Below are 17,908 nucleotides of genomic sequence, written 5' to 3' on the forward strand. Positions count from 1 at the left end.
TTAAAAAACTGTACGTATGCACAATCATAAACCAAGCTTCAGGCAAGTATGGATACGAAGGTTTGGCAAACTTTGGGATGAGCATCCAAAAATAATCCTACGCTCTCCTCCTTAACTGCTCAGTCCTCTTATACTTACATATTTACTTAGTTAACTCTACTTTACACACTACACACGAGGTTACATAAGGCAGAGACGACGGTAGATCAGGAGCACAGCAGAAGGCCATGTGTTCCTCGTCGAGTCGACAAACCAAGCATCCTTTTAGCTTTAACTAACGAAGCTAAATTGCCTAAATGGCTGTATGAATGATGTCGAGATGGGAGACGATGATGTAGGATTGTAGTTAGAATTAGCAGCAGCACCAGCACGGCGTGATGGGCATCGTATGAATGTACGTAATATGAAATTATAGGCAGATTTTACAAGAATGACGATAATAACACTAAAAGCCTTGTTCTTCATTCAAGTTAAATAAAGTTTGTTAGGATGAGAGTTAGTTAGTTGGGTGGGTGGGTGCATAGTTGGTAGCAATATGTTTCACTTTTTATATCCTGTGCACTGTTAAAAATCTGGTAAAGTAGCATACGTGCGATATTGCTTTGGTAATAACTTCCTACCGGATGGGTAGTAGTTTTTTTTCTGAGAGGTAAATTTTTCATTGCCACAAAATTACTAAATTATGTATAATGTCCGTTATTACCAGAGTATGTACTCCGACCAGTAATGATTTGACACCAGTTTTCTAAGAGTGTACATACATGTGCACATCAAAATTGATGGAAGAAGGGAGGGAACTCTGCTGTTGTGTGTGTTATGGAAAGAATTCATAATATAAATTCTTCTAACCGATCTATGTTTCCGGTCCTACTCTTTTTCTCAATATTTCCACACAAGGGTTTAATTTAGGGTGTACTTGACTCTTAAAATTTTTCCGGAAACTGGGAATTTCTCCAGTAATAAAGTGCTTTTTGGAGAAATTTCATCCCAAGTGGGACTGACATAAAAGAGGGATCCGTCACTTTACCTCTTATCCTTCACTTTTTATCTTTGTTTCCCTATTTTTCTGTCACGCTTAAAGAGCAAGATGCATTTCACGCGAAGCAGTTACAAATTCCTTGAGAAACAAGGCAACACACACGAAGAAGAAATGTGCATGAAAAAGACGACGAAAACGAACCTTTCGCATCGGATCAGCCAAGCCGTTAAATTAGTTCGACGTAAAGTAAAACCCTTTTTTTAACCAAATCGAGGGAAACTTGGTGAACCCTGACTTTCTTTCCGGTTCCAATTTCCAAATGGGATGAAACGCCTAAAAAATCATACATACACGAACTGACTGACTGACTATTTTTGTCCGCTACATAAGAATTAGTCAGTTTTTCAAAGGTTGTTTTAATTTAGCTCGTATCCATGCAGTAAAATTTGTGTGTGTGTTCTTGCATTGCGAAAAGTTTAATTTATTTAAGCCCTCCATGTTATCTTTGATATTAGAAATTAGCATGTCATCACTCCCAAATTACATCATCATACTTCACACATCTGTACTGCTGGCCTTCTTCCACTGCATTTAATTAATTTGTTGACTATTTACTCGAGACTGACTTAATAATATATTGCAAAGTTGCTTTGATTTGAGTCATCTCGTCCAATTGGAAAAGTTTGCAGAAATCGTTAGCAGAGTGCGATTCAAGGAAAGTAAACCTCGACAAGGCAGGGCTGAATTACAGATATTTTCATATCGCAGATATTATTATTCAACTGTCCTGTCAAGAGGAGAGTAGCAGAAGAACAAACAAAAATGAGAGGAAAGGAACAAGGCCGTTCGAATGTTGCAGATGTGACCCACATTTTTTTTACTACTGCTCCGCCGCCGATGAACCATATTCTCCAGGCGTGATGAGGATGAGGACCAAACCAAACCGAGAAGTGAAACTAATCCTAGAGAGTTTGAAGACATTAGTGGTAATAAAAAGGCCATAAATATTCTGTGGGTGTAGTAGTAGAGCGAGATTAGCTAACTATGTATTTAGTTCGGGACGAGAAAGTAGGTGATTGAATGTATTGGGGGATTCGGGTTGATTATTTACATACATATGCAAAATTCGGAGGTCGAGGTTTATTTATTACGCATTTATTAACAAGAAATATAGAGATTGAATAAAAATGCAATTATTCATCCTCATTTTGAATCGGATTTCACAATAAGAACTTGAATCACCCTTGTGACACAGATATTCACCATTTTATTTAGAAAATTAAATCACCAACAAAATTGACCACATCATCATCATCCGTCCATCCAACTAACCAACGTCAACGCGTCCTTATTGTGTTACTTTTAACGGATTTTGACTCATTTATTTCTCGTAATCATACCCTTCAGCACCGGTTTGGCCATAAAGTATCAGTAGATAAATGTGTACATAGGCATCATTAACAAGGCAATTGTAAGCTTGACATGATGTTCCCACCCTTCATTAAATTTTTGTACTGATGATGGAATCCTCCTCATTTGTAAAAAAAATGATGCTACCACCGACTAATTCAATTTTATTCGGAAATTTCACACAGCGTGGTTGGTGGCAACGTTAGAATTTTTCAAATGCAACTCGTGAGGCGAGTTGAATAACTGTAGCGAGGCGTACTTAATTTTGGTCAAATCTTCCTGTTCCTGTTACTCCATATTTTGCAATCTCATTGAAAATGCATGAGCTAGCTGTTATACTGACCAAATCCTCTCACGAAGTTTCAAAATAGCGATTTTATTTCCTTGTCATCCTAAAAATTATGGGCACGGCCTAAATACAACTCTATAAACCAGTTCCATTAATCATCTCTCTACTTAAATGACTCGGGCTTGTTGGACCCATTAAGAAATTGGAATTTGAAATATCGGTTACTGGGTAAAGAAAGATCATGGCAAGGCATGAAACCCTCGTAAAATTAGGTCTAAAATTATTGGCGACCAAATTGCATTAACACCTTGCGTGATTAAAGATGCCAAAACCAAACTGATTCGAGCAAGCCGTGCTGTTAATAAGTCTGGAGTACTGAAATCGAATAAAACCCAGAGCTAATTATGGCGGATGACGTAATTGCATTGCAAACCTCCAACAAACAACAACTCACTCACTCACGCTAACTTACGTACATCCTGCAAAAGCTTGTCTTTAAAAGCTGCTACAACATGGCATCATTGAAGAGATGACACCATCATCATCACCACGAAACTATTACTACCAACCAGCTCCAGTCGACGAATTCAAGGTGTTGAAGGACATGGCAAATAAAATAATGCAGTCTTAAAATTTGCATCTGAATTAAATACAAATTTCTCCCAAAAACAACAAGTAACAACGATTTGGCACTTGATTTACGGGTGTCTCTCCCTGTTTGTTTAGCTTAATGGCTGCCTGTTGTCTTGTAAATGTAGTGTTTTCCAAGGACCTGATCCAATCTGGGGGTTATTTATTTTATATGGGATGACATTACTGGATACGAGCTTTAAAGAAATATTTACTTGCACTTGCACACATTTTGATACGTACAGTTTGCATTTAATTATAATTAATCCTTCAACTTTTTTGGGGCTTTTTCGTACATTTGATACGTGAAGACTAAGGTTGCGCAATAATTATGATATTTCTCGTGAAACAAGGTGGGTGCAATAGGTTGGCAATCGAATTGAAAATCTGACCGCGTCTTAATTCCAGTCATAAATCACGGTGTAACTAAATAAAATTCTAGAGTATGAAAAATTTAAGCCAATCAATATAATCACCCTCATGCAATGTAACAAGTAGTAAACCAGAGAGTTGAACTGTAAGCCAAGACTTTTAATTTTAATATAAAGGTGAAGAGTTATTCAAGTCAATTTCTGGTCGAGCGAGGCAGCAATTGAATTGATGGCCTCGTGACTTTTGGATGTGTCGATGGAATATTTTATTTCAGATGGTTCGTGTTGGATATGCGTAAAGAATGAGTAATAAGTACGATGAAAAAATAGTGCACATACTGATACATAAAGGTTAAGAGGGATTAGATGCATTTTTTACAGGAGTATTGTCTTGTATGTAATCTCGGTTTAATAATTTTAACCCTGTGATTTGTTCGAAAAAAAGCCACGTATAAATATGGCCAGGCCACCCACCCGCCCATCCATACCGGATACATAAGTAATTGCGTCAAGAATTCAAAAATAAGTTTAAAAAACTTCAGTAGACTTCGAATGCCCGAGTCGATCAGAATTTCATATTTTTGGGATTTCGAAGGCTAGGATGGGTCACTCTGGCTTGAAACTTTCTTCGTATCTGATATGTGTATACCTGAACATTTGTGTCAAATTTCACCCTTCTTGCGACCATTTTCAAAAATCAGTGGGGCTCACATATTTTCGATTTATACCAACGGATTTGCCAACATTCGAACTTTCATTTCTCACATACTACGTGCAAAATTTGTGTCTGCAAAATTTCACCTTGGTAGGATGAATTTAACAAGAGTTATCTCAAGTCGGACGTACCGACACGATGTGTACATAAGCCCCGACCCTGTCAAAAAAATAGGTCTGGGTTTTAACAAAATGACAGTTTAATTCGGAGAGAGCCTTCTGGTAAATTTATTGGCTTCCATGCAAGGCAACATAACACAAACAATGTATGAAAAACACACAACTTTAATACTTGTTGCACAAAAGACCTCTTTAAAAATTTACGACGAGAAGGTCTGCACGGTTCAAATATACATCCTCAGCTCAAAAGGGTTCCATTAACGCACTTCTAATATTATCCGTACATACATGAATTTCTTTAAGGTCGCAAAAAATAACGTATTCCTTGTCACGTTGTCAAAGTCATCTTATAACCTTTATTATTAGTTTGTACTTGTTATTGGGGAGGGTGGGAGCAGAATGATGCATACACAACATAAAAACATTCGGTAAGTAAGTATCATATTCATAAGTGTTTTTCTTTCCTCTTTAAATTAAAAGATCGACCGACTCTGACTGGATAATCGTCACCACCACTAAAGCAATAAAGCTTGTTTGTCTAGGTTTGATTTCTGGCATGGGAATGGCTTCACTCTTTTCATCTCGCATAATAGAAAAATTTTAATAAATTGGGCATTCAACAAGTAAAATAAAATGCAGTTGTGATGTGAATGCAATGAAATGAATGAGCACAATACTAAAGTAGGGCACAAATATGGGAGCAGATTTAATATGTACATTTCAGAATCATCTGCCCATCAGTCGGATCCAGTGTGAAAAAATGAAACCCTAAAAGTTTTTGATTATGATAAAATGCAGCTGCCACCACCACTTGGTCGTAAATTCTCACCAATTTATCCGCTCAATCCATGAAAGTAGAAAAAAAGTTGGTATATAGGAAATGTTAAATGTTTTTAGTTTGTTTAAAAAAATAGAGTATGAGCGGCAGCGTTTGCCGGTCGGCAAGCTTTTTTTCTTTACTGCATTTGCTACCGGTTGGTATTATGACAGACGAATTTTTAAAATGATTTTTAAAAACGGAGGCATGTTTGTTGATATTTTGTGATAAAGAAGGAGTAGTTGTGTATCGATGAGTGGGTGTGTTTGTATACGGATTGATTGATTTTCTTCATATATCGCTCGATATATGGAAATCAATCAAACATAATAATACCAATAATTCGAGAAGAATTTAAAAATAAAAAAACCGTATGCATACATATTCAATTCGAAGAAGTATCAAATACCGAAAGCCCAATTTTTATTGCATGACTTCGTAGTTCGTACATATTTAATTCTTTTTTCTCTGCATGCACGGCAGAATCAAGACGGCGATCATTTTTTATACTTTACCTTATTCAGCGATCTTGGCAAGGAATTGGAGTCCATCGCGTTGAAACGTTCCTTCGGGGCATCGTCGCTAATGATATTCCCGTTCTCAACAACTTGCTCCATTCTTCTTCTTCTTCTTCTTCTGTTTCATGTAAGAAAACGGAAAAAGTTTCGATTTCGTTCTTCTTTTTATTGAGATAATAATAACGCAGTGAAACAATGGATAACTTGATAAACGAGGCAAAAGTTTGGTGTTGGTTGAAAGTTTGGAATTATTGGATGGATGGATGGATAAACTTTAATAACTTTTTCCTAGCCTAGAAATTGTTCAGAATTTGATGATGAAGATTGGTATCATGGAGTGTCAGTAGATTGATGAAAATGTCCGATTTCTTCTTCACTCATGTCAATAATTACGGGTTTGAAATAACCAGCAAACTTAACACGGAATGTATTTAGCTCATGATAATATTACAAATTACGTGAAACACGCACTAACGAGGGTTGAGATAAAATCAACAAAGGAATTGTATCGTAAGAAAATTTAGGGTTTCAAAATATGTATAAATATTCTTTCATTTTGACGTAATGTAATGTGAGTTGAAATTAAGTATTCAAAAACTACGGTACTTTTGGTCTAACAATAAGCCCAGACTTACTGTTTTGACTGTATTACATATCTTTAAAAGTATATATTCATTCAGGTTTGCGTTTGGGCCGTTCCTGTCATAATGACGCAAACCGTTTTGTTTTATTTTGTTAAAATATCTTTCAACAAAACCTCAGGTTCATTAGGTAAGTTGATGTCGGGTAGCTTATTTAATACTGCATTGCGTGAGCAGATAACTGTAATTCAAGACATAAATTTTGTCCTCATTTGTATTTCAGCTCAGGTTTAGAGTTCTTCAAATGAATGAAATTTGTTGATCACATAAAAATAACTTTAGCCGAATTGTAGCAAAATATCTTGTTGCAACTAATTCTTTTAAGAAAAAGTTCCCGTACCCGTCAAGCAAACCTTTTACCTCATATTTAACATAAAATTTCACTTATTTCTCATTTGGCGTTTTCACGCACAGATTTCACATTTTAGCAAATATCACTAAATTATTAGTCAATCAAAATTAAAAAAAAAACCTCAATCGATCACTAAAATAACTCAAATGCACATCCAATTTCCAATTCTGACAACCAGACTTTTAACCAAACTGACTTTAATACAAGTATTTATAAAACTCACCAGACAAGTAAAACACAAACACAAAACTCGTCACAAATACAACACAAAACTTAAAAAAGAAACAATTTTCACACACGGAAGTATGAAATTAAACATTTAAAAACTTTTTTTTTTATTTAAACAGACACAAACTTATGTAACAGAACAAACACAAACTTAACAGAAACAAACAAACTGAAATCCTTAAATTATTATGAATGTCATTTTGTTAATTTGTCATTAGTAATAATTTTAAGCGAAACGCCCTTCATAACACCAGAACCAGAACCCAAAATATTTCTGGCATAAAAAACAAACATTCCACTAATAAAAATGATGTAAAGGATTGACTTTAATTTTATGTAACAAGTTTTTCGCCGGTTCTCTCTCCTCCTGCGTCGCCGGTAACTCGCAAGTCGCAACTAAACTGGGAGATCAGACAGACCATCCAACAAGTGGTTCATGCAGCGATGCTTCTTCTTCTCCTATTAAAGCCAGTTTTGTACCAGAGTTAGTTATCTTTGGCTAATATGTTATGTCGTCTCGACTTGCAGTGGCTGAGATGAAGATGATGATGACAAATACATAAAAATACTATTGTGTGTGGGTTGCAATTTGCAGATCCTTTAATAAAATAAAGTCTGCTGAGCACTCTGCTAATTCATTAAAGTTGTCGTGTATTTGGTTAAAAAGTGCGGTGACATAATTTGTTTAAGGATATCTTTGTCTTTCAGTTGGCACACTGTTGTTAACGCCATATCGGCTTAAGTTTCTCCTTGATCTGGTAAAAGATGTTCTTGACGAGCATTATTATTATTATTTTATTTATTTATTTAATCTGTAATCAAACCTGCACTGCTGGCGTTTCAAGAACTTTTTTAAGGCAGATCCGATCGGACAAATCCTCTACCAAATGTTAGCCAAGGTTTTATTTAGTAAAAAGCTTGTATTAAATTCAGACGCAGGATTTGCCAGACCGTTCGTTCGCTCGCTCGCATAACAGTTTTGAATGCACTCGTATTAAGCAGGAGAAAAAGTTGTGATCGTCTCTTGCATCCATCCATCCGCTGAAATATTGTGATTCATTTTCGTTACGTGAGTGTAGTAGGAGATGAAATGGTAAAAGGTTTAAATGGACAAACTTGTATGTACTACTGCATTACATTACATAGACTGTTGTGTACTTCACATCACATAAAACTGATCCCAAGCCCACAACACTTACTAGTCATTCCTGGTGGGAATATACACTTCTATGTAACGTGAGGATGGCGGAGGATGAGAATTGCATAATACTTAACACCAACCAAGCCATACATACATATCCCTAATATGGATGGAATGGTAGATAGAGGTTGAAAAACAAGAGGGGTGACTAGCTCATCCGTGAAAAAAAGACGGCATCTAAAATATCTTATGTCTGTCTGTGTGGCGTACACTATGTGAAGATTTCGTGATCTAGTAAAGTAAAAAAAAGCACCCATCATCATTGTGTTCTTATGAGTCGGTAAAGTTTTAGGCGGTTTAAGAAGACATGCATATTATGTACTTGAAGCATCAATTTGCTCTTACTTTTACTGGAGTCCATGTAATTGCGGCATCATGCGTGGGATGATTCGCATGCATGGAAGAGTGGAGAGAGAAAAAGTTGGATTTTAAAAATATGGCTGAGAGATAATTAAGAAATTATGGATTTGTATAAGTGTAGACTAAACGATGCAGATTTTTTACGCAATAGAAATGTAGAATATAATGACACGAGGAGGGAGGATGATTCGATGAAATTTTGCATACCATATAGGTTTCCAAAGGCTGGACATTTGCTTGAGAAATAAATTAGCATTATGATTTTGTGAAAAAATTACAGTGCAGCATTATTTAGCCCGAGTTAGGAGTAGCGTTATTATTCTCTCTACAAATTATTTTAAAAAAACCCGAATTGCCCGTTACTACATTTCACTGCAATTTTCACATAGCAAAACTAATCGTCGGACAATTGTGCAAACGAAACGAAAATACAATGTTTTTGCATACTTTTGCTAATTTTCAGGTCGAAGTGTTAAACTCCGTTTCACTTGAGTTCGCCACATTGAGCACATTAGCCAAATTATTTATTATTTTACACCAGTTATTTTTATTTTGGCGTAAAAATTATACGAAATTGATTAACGTAAACGCCAAATAATAAAAATAATAAAATAATAATTCAATTAATAATAATTCGGCTAATCAACTCAATGTGGTGAACCCAAGTAACAATAAACGGAGTTTACCACCGTAAACACGACGGGTACATAAGCCTTAGCTCGGGTTATTTAAAAACGAATATTAATTATGACTATGTATGTTTCAGGCATAGTTGGGAAATAAATATGCACGCATTACATTTTGTGTTTTGCTACCATTTTAGCTCATGGTAATAATGTCTTTTAGCTATTGCAGGTTGTTGCACTTTACTATCTGTAATTGTTTTACTTCATATGTGTCTAGTCAACTAATTCTTTAAACATAGTAATAAAGAAGTAGTGAGACTAAAGTTTTAGACGCATTACTTATTTCTGCATTATTATAAAGGCTTTATGAACACTTCCTTAAGATGGTAAATATCGATCAATTAACACTTTTGTAGTCACATATCTACGTATACATGCCCATGCAATTCCCTACATAATTTTTTAGCTTCAGGGGTTTGTTTTAAATGAACAAAATAATTACTGCGATCCACAACGATTCTTCAAATTATACATATATATGTTTTCAAAATCCACAATTTAACAATTGAACTCATTTTATTTTATTATAAATTTCAGAGAATAGCATTAAAAATTGGTTTTGATTCTACAGTACAAATAATGAAATTACTAGATCTTTGCTTGGTTATCACATTACTATTTTTATAAAATAAATTATTAAGTAGAAATATAACATTAAAAACTTGAGATGAATCTGCTTGTCAAGGTTTTGCAGTAATTGAAGGTGTTTGAGGTGTGGCAGATGAAAAAGCAGGCATTCTAAGGATCTTTCTTAATCCTGGATGCATCAACACCACATTTTGTGTTAAAGCAACTGTGCTTGAAGTCGCCCAGTACAAAGTAACGGCCTAGAAATTTAAACAATTCCGCACTATTATTTATTATCATGAAATTAGTTATTGCATGAAAACTTACAGATGGCACATAACAGGCTAGCACCGAAATACACACAATTCCACCTGAAAAAATCCATGGAAGAGCTGTTTGCAATTTGGATTGGACAGGAACAGAAGGTCGATTTCTCGAATGAAGATAAATATTGACTAGATTCGCAGTTAGAAATATTCCTGGTAGCACATAAGGATCACTGACTGTTAAATTTTCAATCCAAGGGGTGCCTTCTTGGAACATTCCGTACCATCTTTCCGCTTGTTCTAAACACAAATTGAGATTAGAATGATTCTAATAAAAACGAATAAAATACATAACAACGAATTTAAAAAACACTTACCTTCAGTTCGTGGTAATGGAAGCCCAAAAACTATATTTCTTAGTGCACTTGAGAAGCAAATCCACACTGGTATTTGAATCAGTGCTAAAGATATTGATTTCATGGGATGACAATTGTGCTCCTCCATAAGCCTCCGCCAGTGTTTCTTGTACTATAAAAATTCGTAGCAGAAATTATTTCTTAATTAAAATTGCTTATGACTAATTTTATTCAAGACTTACGGCTTTTCTAAACTGAGTTTTAGCAGTCTTCTCATCCCACCCGAATTTCCGTATTGCAAATCCAATTTCTTTCTTTATATCTTCAGCAAGCTGTATTGCTTTGGGTTTTACGTCTTCAAGTCGCTTGATAGATCTCTGTTGAGCAATAGCAATTGGCAAACCGGTCAGAACCCGGATGATAACTGTGGTGCACAGAATGACCTGAACCCAACTCAAACCTGAAAGATAAGTACAACAATCAGTAACTACTCTGTATTCATTAAAAATGTAACTATTTAGACTGCTTTCATACCATCAATATCTTTTAGGTAACAGAGAAAATCTGCAGTCATTATAACAGGACCAGTGTCGGAAAATATTGTCCCGGTCAAAGTCGTAGCATGCAAATCCATCAGTTCCAGTAAATTAGGAGGTGTACCATTAACGGGGATAGGTACACTTTGTGTACTTTCTAAACTAATTCCACTTGAAGTAGAAGCAAGTCTTGATAACACCATAGAGCTGCACATCTGAAGCCTGGACGATCTCCTAATTATCATTGGACGATGTGAGGAAAATGTAGCGATAGTACTATACGCTTTGGTCAGACCGGGAATTCTTTTCGATAAGGTCATCGTGGACAGCGGTCCTTGAATCCTCACCAGCGTGGAATACATGTTTAAGGAGGGAGCGTCGTCAATCTGCACTCTGAAAGAAATCATTGACCAGGTATTAAATTAACCAAGTCATCATCAAGATCCCCAGTCTTGGGAAAAATTACAAATACCACACACATTGCTTTTAAATAGAAATTTTAAAGTTTCGAGTACTATTAGTTTATATTAACATTAACATTACTTTTACTTTTCTTTTAATAATGCCGACTTAACCCAGATAATCTCTTACCATGTGCAAGTCATACTTTCTCCAGTCACACGCACATATTTGAAACACGTTTCTCCAAAACAGTGACTAGAAAAATGAAAAACACTGAAAATAATTTTTTGTATTTATGTTATAACTTTTCGTACTCGTTGGCGCGCTGTGTGCACGTGACTCTGTTTACAGAGATAAACATTCAAATGTCGTGAGAGGTCCACTCAAGCTGAAAATTTACAATTTCTCGTCGTTTCCAAACACATGACGTTTATTTGACGTTTTTTTATACTGAAAAGTCATAATTTCAATTTTGGGTGCTCCACTCAAAGTTAGTCACAATCACAACGACAAGTTAGTCCAGAACCACCAAGTTTGAAGGTGAGTGCTGAAATTTAAGGAAAACTTGGTAATTTTCTAATTGTTTATCTTTTTTTTATTTGTATAGTTAAATAAAATATGTTACATCGTGAATTTGTAAATAATAGCTTTATTCTTAACGTTCCAGGTTTAGTAACTGAGCGAGGTGCTGGCGACAAAGATTAAGAACATTTCCATCTCTTGATTGACATTTACTATTTCATCCGATTCATCTATTCACACATCTCGGATAGCTTTATCCATAATTTCCAATTTGTTTACTGGACTCGTCGTCCTAAAGAATGAGCAGTAGAGTAAGGAAAGGTAAGAACTAAAAGGCTTCAAATAATTAGTATTTGGCTGTCTGCCTGTCCGAAATCTGAATAGAAATTAGAGGATTTAAGTTATGCTGGTGCTGCCCTATTCATTTATATGATTTATATTGCTTCCTGTCTATATCCAAAGCTATTCTTCATATTTTTGGTATAGTTAGTAAATATGTATCGTGCTAGTGTCTAATTGCATTTCGAACAAAATTCAAGTATGGTGGTAGTATGGTAATTAATTAATTAGTGGTAGGAGTTGTTTCAGATTATTCAATGGAACAATACATCATGAATAGTTGCGCTACGTTGTAGGCAGTTCATCATCATATTCAACTTAACTTTACAAGTTTGTGTAAATTTACACTTCCTCAAATTAAGCCTAACTACAATATTGTCATTGTCATTTGATTATTCTGAATTCCTGCTTTATATGTATGTTATATGTACATATTTATTATAATCACCATTTCCTTTATGTTGATCGTCTGATAAAGGTGAAATTATCGTTTGACGAGAATATATCTTTCGAGCCCAGCAACGGGGTCAACACATTCTCAACAAATTGCCTGGATGTAATAAGTCATGAGGTTGGTCTTGACTTTAGCAATGTTTCTCTTGTGTTTGTGTGACCAATTAGTTGTGTGTGGTGGTGGAATTCCTGTGTTATTCCAGATTTAATATTTTTTGAATTTTTATTTTATAACTTGTAATTTATTTAAAATTAGGTTAGTTTGACCAAACGTGCATGTTGTCTGTCAGATTAAGTGATTATTATTATTTTATTTTAGGACCTCAGTAACACTGCTTGCATTTTGTCCTTCAAAATGATTTTGATTTCGCAATTATTCTAGCGGAATTTAACATTTCTTGCTTGGATAGTATGCTGGTAATGTTGACATATTTTAGACTTAACTACATTACATGGTAAATAGCTTTCCAATTACTTTGCTCACATTTACTTGCACTCTGAACTATTACTAATAAGAATTGTTTACAAATATCTTAGAAAGAATGCTAAAAAAGTTTTTTTTTATATTACGGATTTAGTGCACGACAAGCAGTGAATGCAGAGCGAGAGTTAATTCAACGACTTCGAGACCGTGGATTGAACAACAATCTTGCAGGACGTGGTCGCAGAGTCGAACCTGTTCCAATCCCTCCTGCAAACGCTAACGACGCTGTTGGTTTCAACATGGCTGGACGTGAAGATCGAGGAAATGGTAATGCAGCTTCCAGAAACGCATATAATGCTGCCAGTAACTCCACTGTCAAGCGAAAGGCCCCGTCATATGGACCGGAAAGCGTTGAAGCTTGGGCTGCCACAGAGGTTAAATTTATTTCATAATGGTTTTCGATCAGTTGGATTTTACTAATTGATTTTACTATTCAGATGGAACAAGAAACTTTTGCCTTCCTCTGGTGAGTACATTTTCATGTTGCGAAATTAATCTATTTAAAACTTTATTGAGCGATTTCAGGCATGCTCAATTTTTTCGGATTTTACAGGACTTTGAAAGGGTACTCATCATTTAGCGGCTCTGGCACTTGCACTGAAGAAGTTAAATCCCCTGTGTTCCGTGGTGGTCCAAAAAGTCAACACCAATGGTAAGATATTCAGATTTATCTTGACTCCTTATTATTTATCAAAACCTACTGTAGGTCGTTATTCAGTATCCTTACTTAAATATTTGCATCATACAAATTCTAGGCAGCTTAAGATGAGTCCGAAAAAAAAGTCAGAAGACCTGGAATATTTTGCAGTTCACTTAATTCTACAAGGATTCGGAGATGGAGACAACTCAAATACAAGAAAACTTAAGGCAATTTAAATCGACAATGTCAAGTTTTTAATGGTAGATTTCTTAATAATTTATTTTATTTAAACAGGTGCGATTTCAGATTAGCTTGTTAGACTCGGATGGACGTCCTGGGAAGCAAGCTGGTACGCAGTTACTATAATTCTTAACTGACAATAATCAAATCCGGAATTTGAAAAGACAAAAAAATTATTTTAATCTTACATGTACGGTTTCATATAAGCAATCCTTTTGTAAATTTATTTTATGAAATTCCGGATTTCATTATTGTTACTCTTCTATGTTTGCAATCGTTCAGGGCTAAAGTTGACCAGGGATCAGATAAATTTAAATGACCTCATTACCGTGGTGCCGCGGCTTTATGACTCCAATCGACTCCTCCCTAAAAATTAGAATCACGCTGATGAAAGCCACATCTCGAAATTAGAATCGATTATACAGACAAGACATTTCCATAAAGGGGTTTTTACCATCAGTAGTGTTGCGCAGATTAGATAGACGCCTCCTGGCTCTTCGAGCGTAGTTATCGACTTAGAATGACCCCTGGGTTAAGCTATTAAATGTGACATGTACATGTTAGTACCATAATGTGCAATGAACGAATTCCACATGATGGATCTCTTTTTCGCCTGAGCCTAGACTTGGTCATTTTCTTCTTCGGATGTACCAATATCTTCAGCAATGTCCCGTTGCGAGCACTGCAGCAATCAGAGCGAAGGTGTGAGCATGGAAGTATACTTCAAACGAATGATATATTAGTATTTTGAAAAAATCTTAAACAAACGTAAAAATATCAATGTTACATACCTAGGTTTCTTCTGAGGTAATCTTACTGAGGTGTTTTATGTTTTTGTGTTTGGGAAGCTTCTTCAGTTTAGCCACTGTGGGTATAATTAGTAGATAATCATTTTTTAAAACCCACTGTCAATATTGCAAATTGATAATAGCCGGTAGGAAATGTCTTACCATTGTTCAAATCAAACCAATTTTCACGATGTTTTGTATTTTTGTGTTTGGAAAGCTTCTTCATTTTAGCCATTGTGCATTGATGTTGGTGGTTTTATTGAGATACGATAAAAATTAAATTTTAAAACGCAGTCCTTCAATAATTTCAATTAAAACATATTGGATTGTAAATTGATAATGATGGTAGGTCCTTCTTTCGTATCTTTAGGTATATCGTCGTTCTGTGCTTTAAAAATAAATTTTATCAGATCAACGTTTTAAAAAAAATATTTGTGCGCAGGTAGTGGAACAATGAATGTATGCGAGTTCAAACGGTGCAGTGTGTGGGGATACGACAAGGTATTTTACATATTAAAATAATTTACACTTATTAAATTCCAATAAATTTTGACTTGTAAATTTTTTTTTGCAGTTTATTCTTACCTCTGATCTCCTGGCCCCTGCAAGACGTTTGATTGATGAAGATACGCTCAAAATTCATTGTAGAGTTTGGATTGAAGGCGAAGTAAAACACAAGACGGGTAATGGAGGCGCGTATTCACCGAATCTTATCGAAGAAGACCGCGTGGTCAGACAAAAAGATCTATTATCAAAAGAACTGAGCGTCCTCTTACAAACCACCGAGTTTGCAGACGTGGCATTGACCACTAAGACAAGAACATTCATGGCTCACAAGGCAGTTTTAGCAGGTAAATGTTCATATAATCTGATTTTCCAATTTTTCAATGTGAAAATTTAATTTTGTAAGATCGTACTTGAGCTTGCAATTTCAAGAAATAATTAAAAATGCCCTCTGATACCGTTTTAACAACAAGCCAAGAAAATATGAGCTCCAAAGTATTACTTAATATGTATTTTTTTGGTTTTATACAGCTAGAAGCAAGGTCTTCTCTGCAATGTTCTCTAGTAAAATGCTAGAATCTACAATGAACACGGTTGAAATTCCTGATTTTGATGAAGACGTTGTCGAAGGAATGCTCGAGTTTATGTACTCGGGACAAGTTGAAGGCTTACATGATCCTGATAAGGCTAGTGCTCTTCTTCGTATCGCCGAAAAGTATGACCTACCAGGTCTAAAAGAAGAATGTGAACACAATATGGCTGAAAACTTGAATGTTGACACTGCCATTACAATTCTTGTCATGGCTCACATCCACAACGCTGCCCTGTTGAAGCTAAAAGTCATTGATTTCATCAATCGGTAATATATTCGTGATTTACTATTAATTATATTTGTGCTTTACTTACGAATAAACGAATAAATTACGAATAAGTCATTAATCAATTCCATTCATTCATCATTCAACAGGAATAAGGACGACGTAAAGAAAACCAAAGCTTTCAAAGAGGTTGCAGTTACCAATGCTTCAGTATTTGTGGACCTGTACTTGTCGCAAAAGTGAAGGAAAACAAACATGTAGTCAAATTTCAAACTCCTCCGGACACCGTCGTCTTTACTCGCATCATCATTAAGCAAAAAAGCCATACAACAATTCAATACCTTCTAAGATTATTAGCTTTATGTATCTGCTTCCAATTTAATCTATCTCATAAAATGATTTAATTACATAGATAATTTATTGAGCAGTTTAATGTAGATATATATTTTTGTCAGATCACTACACCCTCCCAAATGTGTGTGCGTTTTCTCTGTATGATCTGAATGGGATTTGTATATGTATAGATCTGAAAATTATATGTACTTATGTAGAGCCGTCTTCTCAATTATGTTTATTATTCCTATTTTGTCAGTCTGATCTCGATGAGATTTTACCACAGACACCTTCCCAACTTTGGTTTAACTTTTTTCCCACATTGTAAGCTTTACCTTTCCCTACAAAATTGAACGACTGTACAATTATTTCATTGACAAATAATTGAACCTAATACAGTGCTAATTTGTGCTACCGTTTATAATCTGTAATTATTACTTTACAACATTTTTCTATGATCCGGTTCCGCCGGGAATTAATATTTGTCTTTATAAAATAACCTTCTTCTTGTTCTAACTGCTACTTATTAGTATTATCTATATGCTATTAGGCGTGAAAGAAATTATTATCTACACAAGTAGTTTAAAATTGATACATTTTTCAGTATTTTCACGCTTCTCGATTGCTTACTAGAGTATCTAAGGTCGGTGGTGAATACAGATTTAGTAATATTTATTCATCCGTATTTGCGTCTAATTGCTAATTTTGTATGTAAAACTCGATCAGTGATAATTTTTGGTTGGAATAGATTACCAACAAAAAACGCAATCATATTTCGTATAGTCTGTAAGTATGTATCCTACACACGTATGTATTTATTTACTAAAACTAGAGTTGCGATTCGCAACTTGCGAATGCAAAATGAATTATATACTACACTTAATGTAAATAACTGATTTTTTGCCGTGTTTATCAATGGCGAAATGATGAATTTAAGTACAAGAAAATTCAAAAACGAGTAATAAAATAATTTCAAAATACCGGTTAAATTGTGGATTTTATAATAATATTTATTCACGAATATCTTCATTACCTATTTACATACATTACAATCACTACGAAATACCATCAAGATTTTTATTACGCTAAAACTTTGAAACAATTTCTAGAGACCGAAAAGACAATACTGAGCATTTTTTCTAAATTAATTAATATTCAATCAATCAATTTGATTAACGAAAAAATTGATTTATTTTTCTAAGAATTATTAATATTTCCTGCTCTATGAACACTGAAAGTTATGCATATTCGATCATCAAGCAATCTTTAAAATGCACGCAGTTCATGCAAAATAGCTTACAAGCTAAGGACTAGGATTCATTTTGTTTAATCCACTTACATAAT

At 34.9% G+C, this 17,908-nt stretch overlaps 3 protein-coding genes across 18 annotated transcripts in view; 1 reads left to right on the forward strand and 2 right to left on the reverse strand.

Annotated features, from left to right (window-relative positions):
- LOC110858682 (ankyrin-3) overlaps window positions 1-8,042 on the reverse strand; it is a 55,186-nt gene extending 47,144 nt beyond the window's left edge. For 4 of the 8 annotated variants that reach the window (XM_022107531.2, XM_035858853.1, XM_022107530.2 and 1 more), the window contains exons 1-2: window positions 7,065-8,031; window positions 5,846-5,966 (exon numbers count right to left, since the gene is read on the reverse strand). In XM_022107531.2, the coding sequence (XP_021963223.1) occupies window positions 5,846-5,947 (102 nt within the window). In that variant the 5' untranslated portion in view covers window positions 5,948-5,966; window positions 7,065-8,031. Of the gene's footprint in view, window positions 1-5,845; window positions 5,967-7,064 lie in introns of all 8 variants that reach the window. The other 4 variants (XM_035858849.1, XR_004836828.1, XR_004836829.1 and 1 more) reach the window with 4 other exon arrangements.
- A 1,771-nt stretch (window positions 8,043-9,813) lies between these two features.
- Window positions 9,814-11,798, reverse strand: LOC110858757 (cytochrome c oxidase assembly protein COX18, mitochondrial). Its single transcript, XM_022107620.2, has 6 exons — window positions 11,633-11,798; window positions 11,040-11,434; window positions 10,748-10,965; window positions 10,527-10,677; window positions 10,211-10,449; window positions 9,814-10,143 (listed from the first exon to the last, which is right to left on the reverse strand). Exons 2-6 carry the CDS (start codon window positions 11,401-11,403, stop codon window positions 9,997-9,999), a joined length of 1,119 nt encoding a protein of 372 aa, XP_021963312.1. The 5' UTR covers window positions 11,404-11,434; window positions 11,633-11,798; the 3' UTR covers window positions 9,814-9,996.
- Window positions 11,799-11,818: 20 nt separating this feature from the next.
- On the forward strand, window positions 11,819-17,548 carry LOC110858667 (speckle-type POZ protein B). 9 transcript variants are annotated; one of them, XM_035858856.1, is made up of 13 exons: window positions 11,819-12,011; window positions 12,111-12,286; window positions 12,783-12,875; window positions 13,077-13,212; window positions 13,336-13,615; window positions 13,679-13,707; window positions 13,795-13,893; window positions 13,997-14,108; window positions 14,176-14,230; window positions 15,352-15,410; window positions 15,484-15,760; window positions 15,945-16,272; window positions 16,381-17,548. In XM_035858856.1, the coding sequence occupies exons 4-13, from the start codon at window positions 13,169-13,171 to the stop codon at window positions 16,472-16,474; spliced, it is 1,377 nt and encodes a 458-aa protein (XP_035714749.1). In that variant the 5' UTR covers window positions 11,819-12,011; window positions 12,111-12,286; window positions 12,783-12,875; window positions 13,077-13,168; the 3' UTR covers window positions 16,475-17,548. The 9 variants fall into 9 exon arrangements, with proteins under 9 accessions (XP_035714749.1, XP_035714747.1, XP_035714748.1 ...); XM_035858854.1 differs by having other exon boundaries at window positions 11,819-11,983; XM_035858859.1 differs by having other exon boundaries at window positions 11,821-11,983; window positions 13,077-13,174.
- Window positions 17,549-17,908: the final 360 nt, after the last annotated feature.

The sequence above is a fragment of the Folsomia candida genome, unplaced genomic scaffold, assembly GCF_002217175.1.
Source record: "Folsomia candida strain VU population unplaced genomic scaffold, ASM221717v1 Fcan01_Sc022, whole genome shotgun sequence".
Classification (NCBI taxonomy): domain Eukaryota; kingdom Metazoa; phylum Arthropoda; class Collembola; order Entomobryomorpha; family Isotomidae; genus Folsomia; species Folsomia candida.